The sequence below is a fragment of the Mesocricetus auratus genome, unplaced genomic scaffold (genome assembly GCF_017639785.1).
Source record: "Mesocricetus auratus isolate SY011 unplaced genomic scaffold, BCM_Maur_2.0 Super-Scaffold_100028, whole genome shotgun sequence".
NCBI lineage: Eukaryota > Metazoa > Chordata > Mammalia > Rodentia > Cricetidae > Mesocricetus > Mesocricetus auratus.
In genome coordinates this window covers 3,314,957-3,337,471 of record NW_024429209.1, presented here as the reverse complement: position 1 = coordinate 3,337,471, position 22,515 = coordinate 3,314,957, and the positions used below count along the sequence as shown (strand labels likewise).

The 22,515-nt window shown below is 40.1% G+C and overlaps 1 protein-coding gene and 1 non-coding gene across 5 annotated transcripts in view; both read left to right on the top strand.

Annotated features, from left to right (window-relative positions):
* LOC101827194 (protein NDRG3) overlaps positions 1-22,515 on the top strand; it is a 59,551-nt gene that overhangs the window by 3,594 nt on the left and 33,442 nt on the right. For 2 of the 4 annotated variants that reach the window (XM_040733129.1, XM_040733131.1), the window contains exons 2-3: positions 12,242-12,343; positions 22,024-22,059. In XM_040733129.1, the coding sequence (XP_040589063.1) occupies positions 12,287-12,343; positions 22,024-22,059 (93 nt within the window). In that variant the 5' untranslated portion in view covers positions 12,242-12,286. The remainder of the gene's footprint in view (positions 1-12,241; positions 12,344-22,023; positions 22,060-22,515) is intronic. The other 2 variants (XM_040733133.1, XM_040733130.1) reach the window with 1 other exon arrangement.
* On the top strand, positions 17,567-17,646 carry LOC121134628. Its single transcript, XR_005871720.1, has one exon.

Below are 22,515 nucleotides of genomic sequence, written 5' to 3'. Positions count from 1 at the left end.
GCTCATAGCTGTCTGTAACTCCTGTTTCAGGGGATCCAATGCCCTCATATAGACATTCTACAGGCAAAACACCAATGTATATAAAATAAAAATAAATTAATTAAAAAGAATGCTGAAAAGCTAGTCAGAAAATGTCAAAAAACCTGTTCCAGAAAGGGAGAGAGAGGAAGAGGGCATGGGGGAAGAGAAAGGGAGATGGAGACACAGAGAAAGACTGAGAGACTGACTATGTGTGTTACTGGCATGGGTCAGTTCTGGAAAAATAAATGCAACAACATAATAGACACTTCAAAAATGGGATGTAAGAGTCTGGGGAATTGAGTTTTGCAATTTATACCTTTGTATGTTATTTTTGCATTATACATGTATTGGTTTTGTATTTTAAAAAGCAAAGAAATGAGTCCTTTTTGAAGATTCATATTAAATTATTTATAGATTTTAAAAAGAGCTCAATGAAGCGATCTAGTCAAACAACAAATGTTTTTAGTGTCTGCTGTATGACAGCTACTGGTAGCTTCTGGAAATACAAATCCTTTGCTAAAGCTGGGAGTCTGGTGATGGAGCTCTGCAAATAACTCCTAGGAGCTGGGATCAGGGCCTGGCTGATAATGATGAGTGGATGATCAAATCCAGGCAAGAAATGAGGACAGTAGCAAAGAAAAGGCCAAATGGAAAGTTTACTTTTGTTTGTTTGTTTGCTGGGTTGCAGAGGTGGAGGGGAAGTGTGTGTGTGTGTGTGTGTGTGTGTGTGTGTGTGTGTGTGTGTGTGTGTGTGTGATAAGTCTAGATAAGGAAACGTTCATCTGGAAGGACTCTCAGAAGTAGAAGCAGGAAGATCAAGAGTTTAAGGTATTTTTGGCTCCATAGCAAGTTTAAGGCCAGCCTGGATTATAGGAGGCCGGCTCAGAAAGGAGTGCCTGGAAGAGGAGGGGCCTTCTGAAGTCCAAAGATTAATAATACTGCAGGTTTAATGCTAAAAAGGTGTTATCTCTTTCAAGAATTTCCCTTTCCCCTTAAGAGGCTGCTTGAGAACAGCACACAAAAACTTACCAAGATTATAGATTTGAGGGTTACTTTGGTAAATTAAAAATCTTTGGTTAAATGCTAACTCTGTTGTAGTTATAACAATAACCTATAATGTTGTCATTAATTTCCTCTCACATTTATTCACATAAAATTAACTGATATATGGAGGACATTTTAAATAGAAAAATGAATTGCTTTGAACTGGGTATGTGACTCAGTAGTAGAGCCCATGCTTAGTATACCCCAGTCTCTAGGTATGATTCTCCAGCCTCCCTCCCCTGGAATGGTATTCTCTTCTGAAAAAAAATTCTGTGTTTTCTGTATTTAACCCAAGAGGGCTTGACATATTATCAGCCCCAAATAAATATTTGTTGTTGCTGACTATAGGAGTGCACAGTGAAGGAGATGTGCCTTCTTTGCATGCTGAGTTGTATTCTGTAAACATTATGGTACTGAGCATGTTATGCTATTAAACCTAATGTGGGGCCATGTAGTGTAAAGCTGTTAGTCTTCCTGGCTATTTATATGGAGGGGTTACTTTTTGTCTTTCCCAGAGACTTAATATAGTAAATTAAGATCAGTTTCCTGGGGCCAACAATGTGGCTTAATGGGTAAAAGCTCTTGCTGCAAAACTGAGTTTGATCCTTGGATCCCACATAATGGTGAAAGGAGAAACCTCTATGTGCTTGCTGTCTCCACACACACACACTGTTTAAGTATATTAATTTCCTAAGTATAAGGGTGGCTTCCACCAAGCTTTGACTATGTTATCATTAGCCCATAGTCTACAGTCTGAATTTTTCAGTTGATCAAGATTCAATTCCAAATACAGCATTCTTTATATATCTCTCGACTCATTAAGATCTTTTGTTATATTTTGTAGCATCTTTTTCCCCTCAAGACAGGGTTTCTCTGTATAGCTCTGGAGGCTGTCCTGGAACTCACACTGTAGACCACTCTGACCTCAAACCCAAAGAGATCCACCTGCCTCTGCTTCCCAAGTGCTGGGATTAAAGGCATACACCAACAAAGCCTGGTTTTTGTAGTATCTTTAAAGAAGATACTGTTTTGACTTTTAGGGAAATAGTTGTCATGTAGTGGAACTATCAGTTTGATGGCTTACAAACTTACAAATCTAATAAATTAGGATAAGGAAACCATATGTAGATAATAAACATCCTGTGAAATTGCTTCCCAATTCTAATTGTAATTTGAGGTTTGAAATCATATCAACTTCCCATTAATTCATAATTGTGATAATTTTTCAAGAAATACCATTTGTTTGAAAAAGCAGTTTATTAGAAATGACATTTTTATCAGTTTATCCTTACAGTGCTTCTACATTTTTATACCTTATGTTTCAGTTCATGGTTAAAAAGTGAATGAGCCTCATGATAAAGATCAGTGATAGAGTCCTTGTTTAACATGCTCGAGGACCTAATTTTGATACCCAGTATCAAAAAAGAAAAAGAAAAAAATGAAGTGCTTTCTTAAAATTATGTGCTCGCCGGGCAGTGGTGGCACATGCCTTTAATCCCAGCACTTGGGAGGCAGAGGTATGTGGGTGTCTGTGAGTTCGAGACCAGCCTGGTCTACAACAGCTAGTTCCAGGGCAGCCTCCAAAGCCACAGAGAAACCCTGTCTCTAAAAACCAAAAATAAAATAAAATTATGAGATATTAATGGCAAGATCATTGTATATTAATCTTTGAAATTTGGCAGAGAGAAGAGGGAGATTTGGTTATTGTCTCTCTTCCTGAAGTCGAGAAGCTTGGGGTGGGGGTGAGGGCAGAACTTCTCCTAACAGTCTTCAGCCTTGGAAGATGCTGCTGTGTTGAAATGGTGTATTTACTGTATTTACTGTAACAGAACTTGGGCCCTTAGACATCCCAGAAGTAGATTGCTTTTCCAGTAACCATAGGTAGATATTGGTTTGTTCCTTGTAATAATAGTCAAAGTTTGTAAATTGTTTTTCTGTTTTCAAAATTTGTTGATCTTGAAATTCCTAATAGACTTTAGAAATGTCTTAGTTACTTTCCTATGCTGTGATAAGACACCATGAGCAAGACAGCTTATAAAAGGAAGAGATTTTTGGGGGATTATAGGTTCAGAGGGTGAGTCCATGACCATTGTGGCAGGAGCATGGCAGTAGTCAGGCAGGCATGGAGCTGGTCCAGCAGCTGAGAGCTCATATTTTGAGTCACAACCAGAAGGCAGAGTGAGATAACTAGGAATAGTGTGGACTTTTGAAACCTCCAAGCTCCATTACACACCTCCTCTAACAAGGCCATACCCCCTAATCCTTCCCAAACAGTTCTACCAGTTGGTGACTGAGTGTTAGTATTTAGGCATTTGTACTGGCTTGTCTTTGGAGTTCTGACAAGATATGCCCTCAGCTGCTGCTACTAAGAGCACCACCTGTGCCTATTCAGTATGTTCCCTTTTAAAAGGGCCCTGCCCACCTCCCGTTCCTCTCTTTCTTTTTCTCCCTCTCTCTGTCTGTTCCCCTCTTTCTCTGCCTCTCTTTCCTCTTTCCTGCTGCTCTTGTCTCTGGAGGCTGGTTTCCCCTCTCCCATTTTCCCTTGTTAAGATCCTTTTCCCTTAATCAAAACAAAACAAAACAAACAAACAAAACCCTCTACTTGAACTCTGTTGCATGACATCTTTCTCTCTTGAGCAGCTTTTTTAAAATTACAACACCAAGTATTCAAATATATGAGCCAATGGCGACCATTTTCATTCAAACCACCACAAAAACCAAACCTGAAATAGTAAAGAAGAATTAATGAGCAGTTGGCACAAAAGAGAAAAAAATTGTTAATAGAGACTGGTCCATGATCTGTATTCAGAATGCTAATGTTCAAATCCTTGCTCTGCTGCTTGCTAGCTGTGTGGATTTAGGCAAATTACAAAGCCAAATTGCCTCAGTTTCTTCTTCTGTAAAAGGGAGCAGATTGCACTGCCCAGCTTTTAAATGTTAGAACATAGCATGAATAACGAATGGATATAATGGTTATCCTGGCACCTGGCATAGGAAAAGCACTCGGTAACTGTGGCAGGTATGAACATGAAATACTTCTGTAGGGTTTTTATTTGTCATTTACCCCATTCAGACTGTAGAAAGGAACAAATTGTTTCAGGGATTCTGCCTTCAGCTGGTAAGAACCCGGAGTTCTTCCAAGCTCTGTACCAGGGCCTTGCCAGTAGTAGCTTCCCTAGTGTCTTGAGCTGTGTCCTTCAAGAGAGGAAGGCAGAAGGGAGTGCTTCTGGTGCTAGAGTTGCTTTAGATAAGCTCTGTGCTAGAAAATTCCCAGTTGGTTGGGAGTCTGTAATTAACAAGGTCTCTCTATGGGATTGCTTTGTTCTAGCAGTTTTCTGTACCCAGACCCAGCAATGAATAAAATGAGCACATAGGGCAGGCTTGATTTCCAATTTGTCAGTCTCTGCAAATCTACTTACCACCTGCTTTCAGAATTTAAGAATGACATAGAAAAAGGGAGGGTCTGTTGTAAGGGGTATGGTTATACCTTATCCAGGGCCCCAGAGAAGCATGGGTGTTTCCTGTTAGAATGAAGATCTATGAGTATACCTCAACCTTTGGCCCTCACTCCCCTCATTTATGTAGGGAGGAAGGTAGCATCTGAAACTATTTCTTCCTGTAAAGAGATACCCAGATTTTCATTTGTGCAGGGAAAAATCTGTGAACTAGACTTTAAGAGTTCTATTTGTTCCATGGAGTTGGTTTGTTTATTTGGCTTCCCAGGCTGTCTCTTGAGATCCTTTACTCTATAAAGGGCCCCTAGGGGACAGCAGTGAAACCAACATCCATTACCCTAGATGCTTGGGAGGATGCTTAAGTCAATGGTTTGATGATTAGATTAATTCAGGCTTTAGGCCTGACAGAACTGCAAAGCCAAGTCACCACATAATTGTGTTTCTTATAAATGGAAGAAAGGAATGTAGCCCAGTGTCCTAGAATATCTTCCAGAGTCTGGGCTTGGTGTCTAAACAGTGGTCTTAGCCCCATACACATTCAGGTGTGTGGATTTAGTCAAATCATTTAAATTTTGTCTCTTCCTAATTGGAGGAAAGAGATACTGCTGGAGACCAGTGCTTCTTAGCCTTAGCATTTAAGAATTACCAATGAATCTTTAAGAACGCCTAAGCCCTGCCCTAACTGGTTAAAATGACCTTTAGGATTAAGGTCTTGTATTAATATTCCTTAAAGCTCCCAGGTCCAGTTGTAGCTAAGAAAATTATAGACAAGATGACCAAGGATTTTGTTGCTTTTGTTTGTTTGTTTTTGTTTTGTTTTGTTTTTTTGAGATAGGGTTTCTCTGTATTGTTTTTTTGGAGGCTGTCCTGGAACTTGCTCTGTATACCAGGTTGGCCTCGAACTCAGAAACACCCGGCTGGATTTTGTTGCTTTTAATTTACATGTTTTAATTTATGAGAATTTCATACACAAGTACTATATTTACATAATGTCTACCTCTCCCTGTTCTCCCTTCAGCTCCTACTGTGTCTTCCCCCAACTCTTCAAATTTATGACCTCTTTATTATTATTATTATTATTTATCTATAAATATACAGCACACAACCTAGTTGGGTCATTTAGTGTTGTCCTTATGTATATGGGTTTAGGGCCAACCAGTTTAGATTGGATAAACTTATCAAGGAATTTGTTCCTAGAAAAAAATTGACTGTCCCTCTCTCAGCAGCCATTAATTTCCTGTAGCTCTTCATCTAGTGTGGGCCTTGTGAGATTTCCCCCATCTATACTAACATGTCAACTACTGTTGTCATTATGCATGTCTTGTGTAGGCAACTATATTATTGAGATTTCATGGGCACACTCCCTGACTAGAAGATACTGTCTAGCAGCAGGTATCCTGGTTATCTGACTCTTAGTCTTTCTGCTGCCTCTTTGATAATATTTCTTGAGTCTTAGGTGTAGAAGTTGTAGATGTATTGATTTTAGTTGAGCATCACACAGTCACTTGTTCTCTGCGTTTTGTCCAGTTGTGAATTTATTTATTTGGTTTTGTTTGTTTCTGAGACAGAGTTTCACAGAATAGACCATGATGGCCTTGAACTCACAGATTTACCTGCTTCTGCTGGGATTAAAGGCATGTATCACTACACCCACCAGATTACCTTTTCTCCCCCCCCAAAAAAAAAGATTTATTTAGAGAACTAAAGAGATAGCTCAGTGATAGCAGCACCTGCTGCTCTTGCAGAGAACCTGAGTTCCATTCTCTGAACTCACACCAGGTAGTTCACAACTGCCTGAACTCTGTTTCTGGAGATCCAGTGCTCTCATCAGACCTCTACAGGCATCTGCAAGTACATGGGCATATTAATACATACATTCACACAAATAAAAGTAAAATGTTGAAAAAATAAAAATAAAACTACTTTTTAAAGTTTTTTATTTAAAACTGAAAAGTTTTGTTTTAGTGTTTGAGTGCTTTGTTTGCATGTATCTATGTGTCAGAAGATGTATGTGTCAGAAGAAGAGTACTGGATTTATTGGAACTGGAGTTAGGGACCATTATAAACTGCTGTGCAGGTACTGAGGTCCTATGCAGGAGCAGCCAGTGCTCACTCTTTCTTTCTTCTTCTTTTTTTTTCCGGTTTTTTGAGACAGGGTTTCTCTGTATCATTTTGAAGGCTGTCCTGGAACTTGTCTGTAGACCAGGCTGGCCTCGAACTCACAGAGATCACCTGCCTCTGCCTCCCGAGTGCTGGGATTAAAGGCGTGCGCCACCAACGCTGGGCTGCAGCCAGTGGTTGTGGATTTCTAGTTGTGGATTTCTATGACAGTCTCCATCATTTCCATCTGCTGCAAAAGAAGCCTCTTGGGTAAGGGATGAGAGCTATACGTACCTATGTTTTTTGACTGGGGAGTTAAGGTAATTAATATATAACGTTATTATTGAAAGGTGTATGTTACTGCTGTTATTCTGTTGTTTGGTTTTTGCTGTTTCTGTTCTTAGTCTTATTTTGTATTTCTTTTGTTCATTTGTTTTCTTTCTATGCTCTCTTAGCTGTGATTATTCCTCTCTTCAGTTTGAAGTATTACTTCCAGAATTCGCTGTGGAGTAGGTGTGGTGGACCTGAATTCTTTTAGCCTGTTTGTATCACCACACATGTACTTGAAAGTACAGATTACTTTCAGATATTATTTTCTTCATGAAACTTTCTCAGTAACCACAGCTTTATTGATTGTCTTTTGTCTTAAGCCTCTGTAACTTAGGGTAGTTTTCTTTCTCTTTTGGGTTTTGAGGGAGGGTTTTTCTCTATAGTGCTGGCATTAAAGGTGTGTGCCACCACCACCCAGCTTGGCTGATCTTAATCTCACAGTATCCTCCTGCCTCAACCTCTCTAGTTCTGGTATTACAGCATGCCTGATTCTCCCTAGGTTTTGATACCATTACTGTTCTCTGCAAGAAAATAAAGGTCCCTTTTCAGTCCTCAACCTCTTCCGTTCTTTTTCATCATTGGACAGTTTCCTTCTCTTATTGTATAAACCTCTTTTCCCTCAGCTTCTATATACCACATTTCTGCTTTTCCTTCAGCATCTCTGAACATTTTCTTTATCTCCTAATGGTTCTACTTTCTGTCACTCACTTGTCCTTCTGAAGGACCTGCAGATTCATCTCACTAAATCTCACTTGGACTAATGTCTGTTCTTTTCCAGTTCCTCCATCTCCATTCATTCAGTCATCATTCTTCTATCTACCTAACCAGAAACTTTGACACAAAACTGTCTTTTCTTGACCTTGTGTTACTTTAAATCAGCTTTTAATTTCCCTTTATTTTATTTTAGGCTTATTTTGTAGAGGCTCAGACCCTGTGTATGCCAAATTGGTGCTCTAACTCTGAGTGTTCCTAGTCCTTCCTTTACTCTCTACATTTGTAATTCCAGCTGCTTGACAGACTGTTGCCTTTCAGCTGAGTTCCTACAAACCATTCTTCCTGGTGTATTCTCCTTCTAGTCCATCTGGCCTGTTGAGTCTTTTTAAATCCATATAGTTTATTATATAGAGAATGCTGAATATATTCTTTTTAGTAGATGGCAGGATGAAAATAATAGAGTCTCTGCTCCATCTCACTATCTCTAGTAAAGATGTTGTCAGGGATCCATCCTTCAGGCCACTCTTTCATCTCAGGTGATCTCAGCCTTCAGTGATTAAGCACATGCTGCATTGTTATCCCTCAAAACTGACAAAAGCCTCAGGAGAGTGTATATTGAAGGTTGAAGCACACTATTTTAACAAGTGAGAAGTAGTCCTTGTTTCTAAAACTGGCTACCAAGGAATAGCTAGAATTTAATACCCCTCTTCTTATTTCATATTCTCCTTGTCCTTAGTTAGCTGCTGAAAGAGTGAATTCTTATCCTGGCATGATGACTCAAACCTCTATTTCCAAGGGGTCTGAGTCATTGTTGGTATGTATAGGATTGCTTTAGGCTTCCATTGACTTTACCTCAAGGGGTGCCACCATGTGGGTGGAGAGGAAGGAACTGATCCAGGTTCCCATAACCAGCTGGTGGGGCCTGGAATAGACACTATTATATATCGGAGAAAGAAAAAAGAAAGTCATTACCTTATCTCTTACACATAGAATTTCAGAAAACTGGTCCAGGCCTAAGTTTCTCATTTATAAAGTTAATGAAGACATCTTCCTGGAAAGATTGATATGAGAGATAAACATAAGATGCTTAGAGAACTCTTGGCATGAAGTTGGTACCTACTTTTGCCCCTTTTCTTTTCCTTCAGTTGGAGGGTACCTGGGTTTTATCACTCTTCCTGCTTCCTCTCAAGACTAGGAAAGAGGGCAAACATTTGTTGTCTATTGTAGCTTATGAAATTTTTACCAGCCCTTTGAAAATATCAGTACCTTTTTGTGCCAGGATGGGACCTGGCAGCAGATGCCGGAACTGCGGGCCACAGATCCCCAGGAGGGAGCCAGATCTGGAGATGGAGTTTTCCACCATGTGATCTTACTTTTCTTATAGATATTATAAAACTGCTCACTGGCAAGGGGCAAAGATGGCAGGAACTAAGAAAAAGGAATGCACCAGGTCCCTTCATATGTAGAAAGTAAATGCTCCTGTCTGCTTGCCAATTTCTAAATAACCCTGGAGCAGCTCCAGCATTCCTTCCTTAGTCTTCCCAGCTAGTGGGACAGTCTTCTTTAGTTTGTATCTAAGTATATACTGGTGCAGGCATCTCATTTTCTCTTACAGTAGAAGCAGGAGATGCCCAGGCATGGTGATACTTGCTTACAATCCCACCACGTAAAAGCAGGAGGATGAGTAGTTCAAGAACAGTCTCAGATACATATCAAGTTTGGAACTAGCCTGGGCTGTATGAAATCTTGTCTTAGAAAGCAAACAGAGAATTCAGGGGAGCAGTAAGCAGACATCTTGATTTTGGACCTGAGGCTCCTTGGCAGGCCCACCCACCCACAATGAAGTTTGTGCTGTTTTCTTGTGAGTGAATTGAACTAGGAAATAAAACAGGTGATATGGAAAACAGTGTGTCAGGAAATCACCATTTTGCATGGGAAAAAGAGAACATCATGGGAACAAATTCAAATTGGTGTTTATTTTGGGACAGGTTCTTCCTGTGGAGCCCAGATGACATCAAACGTTGAATCCTCTTGTCTCTGCCTTGCTAGTGGTGGTAAAATTTTTATCTTTAGATAAAAGAAGTGTAAATAAAGTATCTTTTCGACATTCTATTGTTTTCACTTGGTCTGAACGACCATATAAAGTCCAAATGAAAAACAGCCATAGTTGACTGTATGATTAATAAACACAAATTGAGTAAATACCAAGCATTTTTTTCAGAGCTGGAGATTGAACCCAGGGCCGCATGTGTGCTAGTAAAGTAGCTATGTCTTCTGAATTTTGAGTTTCTATGTTTCTTGGGCTAGAGGTATGTAGAATAAAGCCTCTTGTCATGCTGGACAGAGGCCGCAAATGTCAGCACCAGGCGTGTGAGCATGGGAAACAGCAGCAGATACACTGAAGTGTGCTGCATGATGTTTAGTAGGGGAGCTGTATTCAATCATTTTGACTAATTTCAGTTCATATCTAATTCCATCATGGGTCCAGCATCTGTAGCACACCAATCTCTTTTGAGGACTTGTTAATTCTCACCAATTAGAAGCAATTGTTTTCACTTGGAGCTCTGTCTCTTTATCACTTATAGACCATTGTCATCTCTGTTCTTTTGTTCTCCTTTGAGCTTTCCTATTGTTTTGCAGAGTAGGTCTCCAGTAAGTGGTGTTGAGTGACTACATCCCAAACTCATTGAATTAGCATTTTTCCTAGCTTGATGGATCCAGGGACAAGACAGAAGGGAGACAATGTGGAGCTTTGAGGCCAGGGTGCGAATCATGTACCTACAGTGTAGTACCCAGTGCTTACAGTGTCCATGGCTGTATGGTGGGATAAAGGAAGGCTTTCTGGTCAGCGATCTTAAAACTCTATCTAGCCATCTTCCTTTCTTTGAACTCCAGTTTGTTCCCTTTTTACTGATTACATATTGTTATATAACATCATTTCAAAACAAAATTATTTATTATCTTTTATAGTTTCTGTGTGCCAGGAACATAGAAACAGGCTTGGCAGAGAAGTTCTGGCCAGTGTCTCGTGTGGCTGTCATGTTTCTATGACTTAGACATCTAAACTCTTTTTTTTTTTTTTTTTTTTTGGTTTTTCGAGACAGGGTTTCTCTGTGGCTTTGGAGGCTGTCCTGGAACTAGCTCTTGTAGACCAGGCTGGCCTCACAGAGATCCGCCTGCCTCTGCCTCCCAAGTGCTGGGATTAAAGGTGTGCACCACCAACGCCCGGCTTGACATCTAAACTCTTGACTGGGGCTTTAGGATTCATTTGAAAGATCACTCACATAGCTACCAGGTTGGTACTAGCATGTTAATCCCCTCCACATGGACCTCCAGAAGTCTGTGTACGCTCACAATGTATTAGTTTTCTCCCTTAGCAATAGAGTTCCATATAATGGAACTCTATAAAGTTATATTTTATTAACTCTGCTTATGTTCTACTAGTAATGTAAGTCATTTCTGATTTATTTGGGTAGGAGATTATAAGTGAGCACAAATGTCAAGAATCAGGGATAATGGGACTCATAGATGGCCATCTCAGAGATCAGCTACTATCCTCCTATCCATGCTGAAATTCCTCAGCAAAGAGTTGTTTATTCCCAGCACTGGGAGGCAGAAGCAGGTGGATCTCTAGAGTTTGAGGTCAGCTTGATCTACAGAGTGAGTTCTAGGACAGGCTCCAAAACTATACAGAGAAAACCCTGTCTCATAAAATAAAACACAACACAACAAACAAAAGTTTTTTATTCATTTTCTCTTCATTACCATTGTCATCATTAATCCAGGGTCCTATTCTACATCATTAACTTTGAGTTGTTACCTTCTGTAACCCACTCTCCACATTGTTGCTTCCAGAGCATAGTTTGAAAATATTGTTCACTTACCCATCTTTAGGAATCAAGATATATACTGCATGAGCGCAAAGGCTATTGTATTTATTGTTTCTTCATTAAAATATTACCACAAACTTAGTAACCTAAAGTACCACACCTTTGTTATCTCAAAGCTTCATGGGTCCCTTGTAAGGCTGCAAAGAAGGTGACAGTTTGATTTACCTCTCAGCTGAGCCTGTTTCCAGAATCATGTGGTTGTTGGTAGTATTCAGTTTCTTGTAGAGATACTGAATCTAGGTTCTCAGTTTCTTTCTATCTTTTTTCCCTCCTTGCTGGCTTAAGGGAAACTGCCCTTAGTTCCCTGCCACATGGTCATCTTATAGCATGCCAGCTGGCTCAACAAAGATAACAGGGCAGAGCATCTTTCAGCAAGACAGATGTTAAGATATTTTGTAATGTAATCCCTGAAAGTATTCATGTACATCCTATTACATTCTCCTCATTCTGTTAGTCAAAAGCAAGATACAGATCCTACCCACATTCATGGCGTGTGGGGGGGGATCTGTGGAAAGGTATGAATACCAGAGGGAAAGAATAACATAAACCTTTTTGAGAGTCTATCTCCACTGTGTGTCTGCTGCACCCTGAGAAGTACATGATATACACAGAGCAAATTCCAGCATCTAAAGAATGACATTATGGTTCCAACATCAACTTGAGCACCTGTCTTCTCTTCTGTTTCAGAGTTACTGGTTCATTCCTGAGACTTACCTACACTGAACCATCCTCATGGATGAACTTCAGGATGTTCAACTCACAGAGATCAAACCACTTCTAAATGATAAGGTAAAGACTGTTTTGCTTTAGCTAAAATATATACAGAGGGTTTTCTTCTATTAACTAATTTTGTATATCATCAGAATACTAAGTAAAACATTTTGCTTGATTTTTAATGGTGTAAATATTTGTAAAAACTCATTTCTTAATCTGCTCTTTAGTGTTTCCCTTGCCTTTTCTTTTCCATGGAAATATTCAGTCATTTTTTTTGAAGTTTTCCTATTTTATAGAGCTCTGAAAGGGGAAAAATAATATGACCAATTTAAATAGGAAGTGTGAAGGTGCCATTTGATTTAGCATCCAAATGCTTTGGTTTTTAGTTTCTATAAGGAGATTTTTAACATGCATGCTAGTGATAGATACAGGCTACGATGCTCTCTCAAAATTTAACTGAGTTTACAATGTGACCTTTTGGCCAACATCACCATTTTCATCAGAGATAGATGTCAGTAGTACACCTCATTTTTTGGCGGCAGGAGTATTTTTTTTTATATATATATATATAGGGTTTATCTGTGTAGCCCTGGCTGTCCTGGAACTCACTCTGTAGACCAGGCTGTCCTGGAACTCAAAGATCCACCTGCCTCTGCCTCCTTAGTGCTGGGATTAAAGGTGTGCACTACCATGCCTGGCAGAGTATACCTCATTTTTGTCTTAGCATTAGAGAAGTTCATGATAGATGGCATAGTTGACAGCCACTGGGACTCAGCAAATGTGAAGTACCAAACATTAAGACAAGCAGACCTCTCTTGTCCCTCCCTGTTCAGTGTACACATCAGAGACTCTTTCCTGTACTATTCTTTTGGTTGATTGTCCTAGTCTTCTGTTAAAATACTTTAGCTTGGTCCATAGCATCCTTAGAGGAAAGAATTGAGAGCATGTGTGGATAAGGTGAATGGGTGGGAAAGGGTGAGAGCACCAAAAGATGTTGATGCGAATTATCTTTTTCTTTCCAAAGCAAGGCACTTTATAACATCTAGCTCTGCTAACTTCTATTTTTTACTAAATTATATTGTATCCTGCCAGCCCCATACTCATCCCTGTGACTTCTTTTCTCTGTCACTCCTTCCTTTGACTTTCACGAGACTTTATGTTCCCTCCTTTGGCAGTCTACTTTTTTAACACCCACTTGACTTCTGCTGCCTCCCCCCACCATGTTTCCAGAAATCTCTGTCCATTAAATACCATCTTTCTATGTATATGGGGGTTTGTACCTAAAATAATGTGCCATGAAGAGGAGGAAGGAACTAAAATATGCAGCTGTAAACTCATGTCTGGCCACAGAAATGAATATTCTCAAGACAGGAGAAAGCAGACTGTTTAGCTTCAGTGATTATATAACCTGCCCTCAGTCTTGCTAACCATCAGAATCAGGTAAGGGTTGGTGACCTCTTCCTGTCACCATATGAGGACAGAGTGAGAAGGCAGTTATCTGTGAAGCAGGAAGAGCTCTCATGAGAAACTGAACTGAGCTACAACCTTGGGCTTAAACTTTGCATCTTCCAGAACTGTGAGGAACTAACTTTCTGCTGTTGTACGTCTCCCTAACTGTGTTATTTCATTGTGTCCCAAATAGGCTGACACCAAGCAAAGTCTCACTCCCTAACACCTGTCAGTTCCTCTTTGATGTGCTTGTTCTGTTCCTACCCACTTCCCACATTCCATCTTGCTTTTTCCTCTCCCTGAGACATGGTCATGTCCCATTTACTTATTCATGAGAGTCCCATGTTCAAACTGATAGACAAGAGTTCCATTTGAACAGTGGTATTCCCAAAGAATTCTAACTCATATCTTCCCATCTTCATTGATCACAGGGATTCCCTGGTATTTGAAAGCTGCCTACTTAGCTCAGTACTTTTGCGTATGTTGTAAAAGAAAATGATGAGGAAAGTGCCTCTCGTCCATCCCCACCATTTAATTCGATGCTCTAAATAGTTTGGTGAGACAGAGAGCACAGATGAGCGTATTTCCTTATTGCTGAGTAAACTAAAGCTAAGAAAGGAAGTAGCTCTGTAGATTGAGTTACAAATAATGCTTGTAAAATTTCTTCATATTGGCACTGATGTTTTTGAACTAGATATCCTTTGGGACACTATTCTGTGCATTGTAGAATGTTTAGCAGCAACTTTGGCTTGTGTCCACTATATGCTACTAGCCCTCCGAGTGGTGACAAGTAAAAAATCTCCAGATATTGCTAGATATCTTCTGGGATGCAGAGTCCTTGGATGACAATCACTGGTGTTAAGAGAAAAGCCCCTGGGTTTGAATGGGTAGATGACTTAAAGACACTTCTGTTGCTGCTTTGGCTTCTTTCCCTCTCTCCCTTTTTCCTCCCTGATTCCCTTTCTTTATTTTTTTGTGGGGTATGGGCTATCCAGCTATTATTTATTTTTTAAGTACTTTTTGTGTGCCACATGCTTTACATACATTCTCTCTTAGCGCTCAGATTATCCCTTTGAAGTAGTATTAATCTTCACTTAGCAGATAAAAATAGTCTGACAGATCGGCTTGCCCAGTCAGTAAGTGGTAGAGCTGGGACTGAAACCCAAATCATTCCTGTTCTGAGATGTTCTCCCTACTCTTGTGACCATGTAGACTTTGCCAGGGTGACTTCTCTTGTCTCTTTAAGGAGCAACCTAGAGATGTATATTATTTTACCCCATTTTTTCCTGCATAATTTGCTCTTAGCCTAAGACATTGCCAAACTCTTTCAGGTGTCAGGGAACTAAAGGGAATGTAGACCAACCCTACTGCAGAGAAGCCTGTCCTGGGTGACCATAAGGAAACATTTTCCATATATTTTAAGAGACGGTTATGTTAGCTTGTCTCATCACTCGTTGGTATTCTTCCCATTTTATTTTAGTATGCCTGTAATTTTGTCTGTAACTCAGAATTGTCAAGAAGTGGGTGGCTTTGCCATGTTTATTTTGGCTGCAGTGATGAAAAGTATGAACCACCAGTACAGAATGTATAGTTATATGAGTGTTTTGGTTTTGTTTTTTCTCAAATAGCATTATAAGCATGATGGTACAGACTATAATACCAGTGCTTAGAAAGCTGAGATAAGAGAACACCAAGTCCTAGAATACATAGCAAGATCCTGTCTTAAAAGAAAAACCAGGCATAGTAGCATACCTCTGAAATCCTAGCACTTGGGGGACAGAGTCAAGAAGGTTGACAGGAGTCCAAGGTTAGACTGGGTTACATAGTGAGGTCCAGCCTAGCCAGGGCTACATAAGATTCTGTGTAGATGGAAGTTTCTGTTCTGCCTGGGGTCACAGCCGTTCAGTCCCAAATAAACAAACAGGTTTATATTAATTATAAACTATTTGGCCAATGGCTCAGGCTTCTTATTGGCTAGTTCTCTCTTAATTATTAACCCATTTCTATTACTTCTGTCTACAACTGTGTCTTAAAAAAAAGTTTAGCCATTTTCAGAGTATTTTTACAAATACTGTATTCTCCAGCAAGACATGGTGATACACACTTTAATCCCAGCACTTGGGAGGCAGAGACAGGTGGATCTTTGTGAGTTCAAGAGCAGCCTGACCTACATACTGTGTTCCAGGACTGCCAGGGCTATGAAGAGAGACCCTATCTCATAAAAACAAAACAAGTATTATATTATCTTCCTAGCCTCATGCTAAATAATCACTTGTTTTACAGATTAGGTACTTACCTTGTCCAAAGCCAGTGTCTATTAAAGTATTAGAGCCCAGTCTAGAACCCTTAGATTTTAATTTGGACCTTGATCTGGAAGTATGATGTTCTTCTTGTCATCTGCTGCTGCTGCTTGCTAGTTTTTCAGACACCATACCCAACAGATCTCATACTAAGCAGGAGAGTTGGCCATGCTTTGTTCTCCCTGTGTCTAGTTTGCCTGCTTGCTTTAGATACTTCAGAGCCTAGCAAAATCCAGAAACCAGGTATGAAAGCTAAAACAAAAACAAGAAAACAAAAAATAAATAGGAAGCCACGGTTGTCTTCTGAACAGTTGAAGATATATTGGGAAGAGGGATATATACCCAAGGGGATGAATGGAAACAAGCTATTTGCTTTGTTTTGGTTATTACAATAAATTGTGAAGTCACTCATGCTGTAGTTTAAGGTTTGCTTTTGTACTAATGACTAGGTGTGTAAGCAAAGGGAAAGGGAAGGTGTAAGAACTATAAGAGGGAGAACTCTGGCATCAATTTTTTTAAATTATTTTTTTTTGATGCGTTTTGTCTGCATATATGTCTATGCATCACCTGTGTGCCTGATGCCCACAGAGACCAGAGGATGGCATTGGATCCCCTGGAATGGTAGTCATAGATGCTTGTGAACTGCCATGTGGATACTAGGAGTTGAACCCAGGACCCCTGGAAGAACAGCAGGCACACTTAACTGCCGAGCCATCTTTGCAACCCCTGGGAGCAACATATTTGTAAGCTCCAGGAGAACAGAAACAGAAGAGTTTGTATCAGGGCTAGTTTTTTTTTTTGTTGTTGTTGTTGTTGTTTTTTTTTGTTTTTGGTTTTTTGTTTTTCGAGTCAGGGTTTCTCTGTGGCTTTGGAGGCTGTCCTGGAACTCACTTTGTAGACCAGGCTGGCCTCGAACTCACAGAGATCCGCCTGCCTCTGCCTCCCGAGTGCTGTGATTAAAGGTGTGCGCCACCAACGCCCGGCCAGGGCCAGTTTTTAAAAGGTCGTGTGTGGTATGGGGCATGGGGTGGATGGAGATTAGATGGCTCAGCCTTAACATGTTGTATAAGCCTGCGTTTGATCCCCAAAACCTATGTAAAGGTAGGAGAGAACCAACTGCCCTTTGTCCTCTGACCTCCATATTCAGGCAGCAGTACACATGTTCCTCCTCCTCAATAATATGCATATATACAATAATAAAATAACATTTTAAAAATTTAATAAAGGTGTGCAGAGGGTCTGGCCTACTTGGTGGGTTACTGCTTAAAGGCTGGGTAGCTAGTGTGTCAGGAAGGGGCTGGAAAAGAAGGTGCAGTGAGTGTGATAGGGCAGGCAGTGCCTGAGTTCCCTAGCATTCCCAGATGAGCCTACAATATTTACTTGCTATGATCAAGCCAATGTGGGTGGTGTTGCTTGCTTAGAATCTGAGATTATGAAAAAATTCTAGGAAAAATGAGGGCATAGAATCTGCTCAGGGAAATGATAAGAGATAATGAGAGCTAATTAGAGGAGGGTTTAGAGATGCCCCTGCTACTGTAACTGTTGGCCCTGGCCAGTAAGAACTTGATCACTGTGTAGTCTGAGTTTCTAGGAACCAAGAGATGGAGTGTGTTCTGAAAAAAAAGACTATGGGGATAGCCTGATGATAGATCACACATCTGTATGTATGAGGCCCTGGTTCAGTCTCTAGCACTGCCTCACCCAAAGTCTGCAGTTAAAAATCACTTCTGTGGCCGGGCGGTGGTGGCGCACGCCTTTAATCCCAGCACTCGGGAGGCAGAGGCAGGCGGATCTCTGTGAGTTCGAGGCCGGGCTGGACCGACAGCCTCCGAAACAATACAGAGAAACCCTGTCTCGTAAAACCAAAAAAAAAAAAAAAATCTGTCTTTTTGAGTTGTTCATAACCTCTTTTAGATGACAGTTTTGCACTTGCTGAGTGTTAGAACCAAGAATAGATGGTGAGTCAGACATAGGACCCCCTCTCTACTGCAAGCTCACAGAATAGGTAGATTCCCTGGGTCCCTTTTAGGTGTTGCTTTCAAGGTCTTATTAGCTCATGTTTCTTTACATTGTGGCCATTGTCTTCTGCCTCTCAGAACTTCTTATAGTTGTTTTGCCTGCAGGATTGTATATATGTGTACCATAGCATGCCTGGTACTTGCAAAGGTCAGAAAAGGGTGTCAGATTTCCTGGAACTAGTGTTACAGATGGTTGTGAGCCACCAAGTGGATGCTGGGAACTAAACTCAGGACCTCTGGAAGAGTAGCCAGTGCTCTCAACCTCTGAGTCAGCTCTCCAGCCCCACTTTTTACATTTCTTGATGTGACATGGTATTGGGAGAATGCATCCCTCTTCTCTCTAGTGATTACTGTTTCTCCCTTCCAAGTTTTTTTTTATTTATTTGTGTTACATACTCTTCTTTCTTTGACCAGTTCTTAGTTGCTTTTTCCTTACTCAGTTGGGGGAATTACTTGCTTTGAATTATGTTTTTCTTGTTTTCTTGTTGTTTAATTTTTTTTTTTGTAGCGCTGAAGTTAGAACACAGGGCTTTGATATGTCATGCAAATACCTTTTTACTGAGCCACATATGAAGTTCAGAGCACTGTATAAAGATGGCCTTGCATCTCTGTCTCTGTCTCGGTCTTTGTCTGTCTGTCTGTCTGTCTCTCTCTCTCTCTCTGACACACACACAAATAAACAAATAAATAAATGAAAATTTTATTATTAGTGCCCTTTTTTCCCCTGGGAGTCTAGTTGTATATTCGATTAAGATTTCTACTAATCCTTCAGCAAACAAGATGGCTGGCGTTTCTGGAAGAAATTGCCTGTTCCTGCTTTTAGTATTTCTCTTGTACTCATCTCAGAGGCTTGTGCCTTACAAAACACCTTGTGGTTGCTATCACGTGATCACAAGGAAGTTGAAGTCATATACCCAATGACAGCTGCTCCCAAAGATCCCTGTCAGATTAGAGTGATTTTTCTTTAGTCTTTCTAAATAATCCTTAAAGGAACCTCCAGGAACACTGAAGGCTAATATAACACATCTTTAACCTGTGCCTTTTTGTACAAATCCTTTTTGTTTGGTCGAATACAAAGGGGGGACACATGCGTATGGTAGAAAAGCATTAAGGAAATTACAATCACTCATAATCTCTATGCATAGATAGATGGTGGTTAATATTTGGTATTTTCCTTCTGATCTTTGTTTTGTTTTTTGAGACAGGGCCTTGTAATCTAGACAGGCTGAGTTGGATCTCCCAATGTAGCCCAAACTCTGAGCAATTCTGCCTCAGTCTCTAAGAGATAGGATTATAGGCAAGGGCCTGGCTTAATTTTCCAAAATTTTCTTGCTTATTGTACAAATTAAAGAACTTTATCTGCTGGTCCCTTATATCTTACTAAAACCATCTACTTCGGTCTGTACAAGGATCCTTCCTTTGGCCTTTTATATTCTTACTGGAGATTAGATGTGCTGGCCTCTCTGAAGGTGTTCTTATTTATATCTTGGAGACATACAACACTATGATGTCTTTTTGCTCATAGCAGCCTTCCTTGGAATGTGCTATTCTTTCTCATCTGCATGGTTATTACAGGTGTCTTTCCATGCTGTAACTATCAGACTTTAAAATTATTTATTCAGTTTTAAGTCAGGAATAGTACTCAGACTAGCCTTCTCTGTCCTTGTTTATTATTTGTGGCATCTGCAGTTTCCCAATGGTTGTTGATCTATTGTGACTTTGCTGTATATATCTTAGAAAACTCAAGGCTGTTTATCTAGAACCTTACTCCTTCAAAAGGTCATCAGACAGCATTATATAGACATTTCTGCAATAGTGGAAGTGTTGTGTGTATATGCTTCCCAGTAACACGGGTACTAAATATGGTTAATGCAACTGAGAAATTGATTTTTTTATTTTTATTTTTGAAGATTTATTCATTTATTATTCATAGTGTTCTACCTGAATGTATGCCTGCAGGCCAGAAGAGGGCACCAGATCTCATTACAGATGGTTGTGAGCCACCATGTGGTTGCTGGGAATCGAACTCAGGTCCAATGTAAGATCAAACAATGCTCTTAACCTCTGAACCATCTCTCCAGCCCCAAGAAGCTGATTTTTTAAAAACTTAATTTAAAACCTAATAGCAAGGTATATTCCGTACACCTATAATCTCAACAGGTAAGAGGATTGTGAGTTAAAGGCAAGCCTAGGCTGCATAGTGAGTACCTATCTCACAAAACAAAATTAAAACCAATGCAAAAAAAAAAGTTATGCATACAACTTGAATTGTTCATGTAACTTATAATTACCATACTGGATAGCACTGACCAGATTACCCCAGCTGGTTCTACTAGCTCCTCTCCTGGGCAGGAGAGTTTGTTTCTTTTGGTGTGTGTACTCATAGGCTCCTCCTCAACCACTGCCCTGTCTTGCCAGCTGAGTAAGAGGTGAGATCAGGAAGAATGGTATTTTTTTCTTTTTTGAATGTTGGAAATCAAACCCAGGGCCTTGAGCACAGTGCTCTAGTGCTAAGCTACACCTTTGACTCAGCGGAGAACTGTTTCTAAGATGGGCTCCTTGAGCAGCTGGGTATCGGGCTTTTTCTTATTTGCAGCTCCACGCCTTCTGGAAGCTGTTGGGAAGATGAATACATGTGCCATTATATTGCAGTCTAAATAATAAGAGTTTTTCAGGGAAGGGCTTATACGGGCTTATACTTTATGAAAACTCAAGTCAGAAGTGTTTTTTTCTCTTTTTTCCAATTATATTTCTCATTACCCTTTTTGTACTTTTATGTTGTATTCTCTCAACTTTGGCAGCTTAAACACTGTAAATGTGCCTCTGAGTCATTCCATTGATTCCCTCAAGCATTACTGTCATATAATCCCTTTTAGAAACTTGGTGAATTTCATTCGGACCTTGTAGATATGTTTTACTTTTTAAATGATTCAGTAATTTTTCCCCCTCTTTTTTCTTATCAGCAATTTTGTAGAATATAATTAACATGCCATTCTATTAAGAACTGTTTCATTTTTCTTTCCTTCAATAACATTGCTTTTTAGGAAAATTTCATTGATTTTTATTTATGTCTATGTGTGTGAGCTTTTCTATATATGTGCAATGCCCACAGAGGCCAGAAGAGGGCATTGGATCTTTTGGAACTGTGTTTACAGGTGGTAGTGAGCCACCTAACCTGGATACACTGCACAAAAGCAGGTGTTCTTAACTCCTGAGGCATTCTCTAACCCCAAAAATGCTTTTCTTTTTTTCTTTTAAATTAAGACTTATTATTTTTATTTATATGCATGTGTGTATGGGGATGTACACAAGTGTGGGGGTGCCTGCAGAGGCTAGTGGTTTTGGATTCCCTTGAATTAGAGTTTTAGGTAGTTGTGAGCTGTCCCACATGAGTGCCAGAATTGAATTTATGACCTCTACAAGACATGGTTTCTCTGTGGAACAGTCCCGGCTATCTTGCAACTCATTCTGTCAACCAGGCTTGTCTTGAACTCAGAAATCCACCTGGCCCTGCCTCCTGAGTGCTGGGATTTAAAGTCGTGTGTGGCGCAGTATGCTCCCCTAAATGGTGAGCTATCTCCCAACATTGCTTTTCTTAAAGAGGAAATCTAACAAAAGTTAGATATGAAATCTTCATTTCTTTATTTTGTCTTCTTCCCAAACCTTTTTTATATTCTCCATCATTGTCATGTGGCCTCCAATGTCTTTCCCTCCAGGCACTTCCCATGTGTGTTGGGGAATGAGCTTTAGACTGTGACATGATATGACAGGATTTGCTGGAAAGCTAGACTTTCTCTCTATGTTAATCTCACCTCTGAAAATACAGCCTGCAGTAGCATACCAAGCACCCATCCTCTCTCCAAAGCCATTCAGTGAGAATCATTTTAGTTTGTGAAAAGCAGGAGTCTGCATGTTCACTGCTTTCACTGTGAGCTAAATTAATGCACATTTGGGGAAACTGACTGTGTTTTCTGCCTTCCATTGACAGAATGGCACACGAAACTTCCAGGACTTTGACTGCCAGGTAAGGACCGTACAAGCACAAAAGAGGCTCTGTACAGGGTCCCTACAGTGCCTCCCTCTCTATGCCAGAAGCTTTAGAGTAGATCTTTGTATTGTTGTTGTTTGTATTTTGTTCTGTTTTGTTGAAGCAGAGACTGTAGTTGAGGCTGGCCCTGAACTCATGACAATGCCTCCTGCTTCAGCTTCCCGAGTTCTGGGTTTATAGGCATGAGCCACCACACCTAGCTAGATGCGTGCTCATTATAGTAATCATGACTCACTAGTATGCTTTTAGTCATCGGATCAAGTTTATTTAAATTATTTGCTAGCATTTCAAAAAGTGCCTTCTATGAACCTGTCTAATGACTATAGGTTACTTGGTTGAGCTGTCTCTTTGTGACTGAGATCTCCTTTCCTCAGATAATGTCAGAGACCTCATTTGTCACCAGTGGGAAATGGAAGGCTGTCACCAGACTGC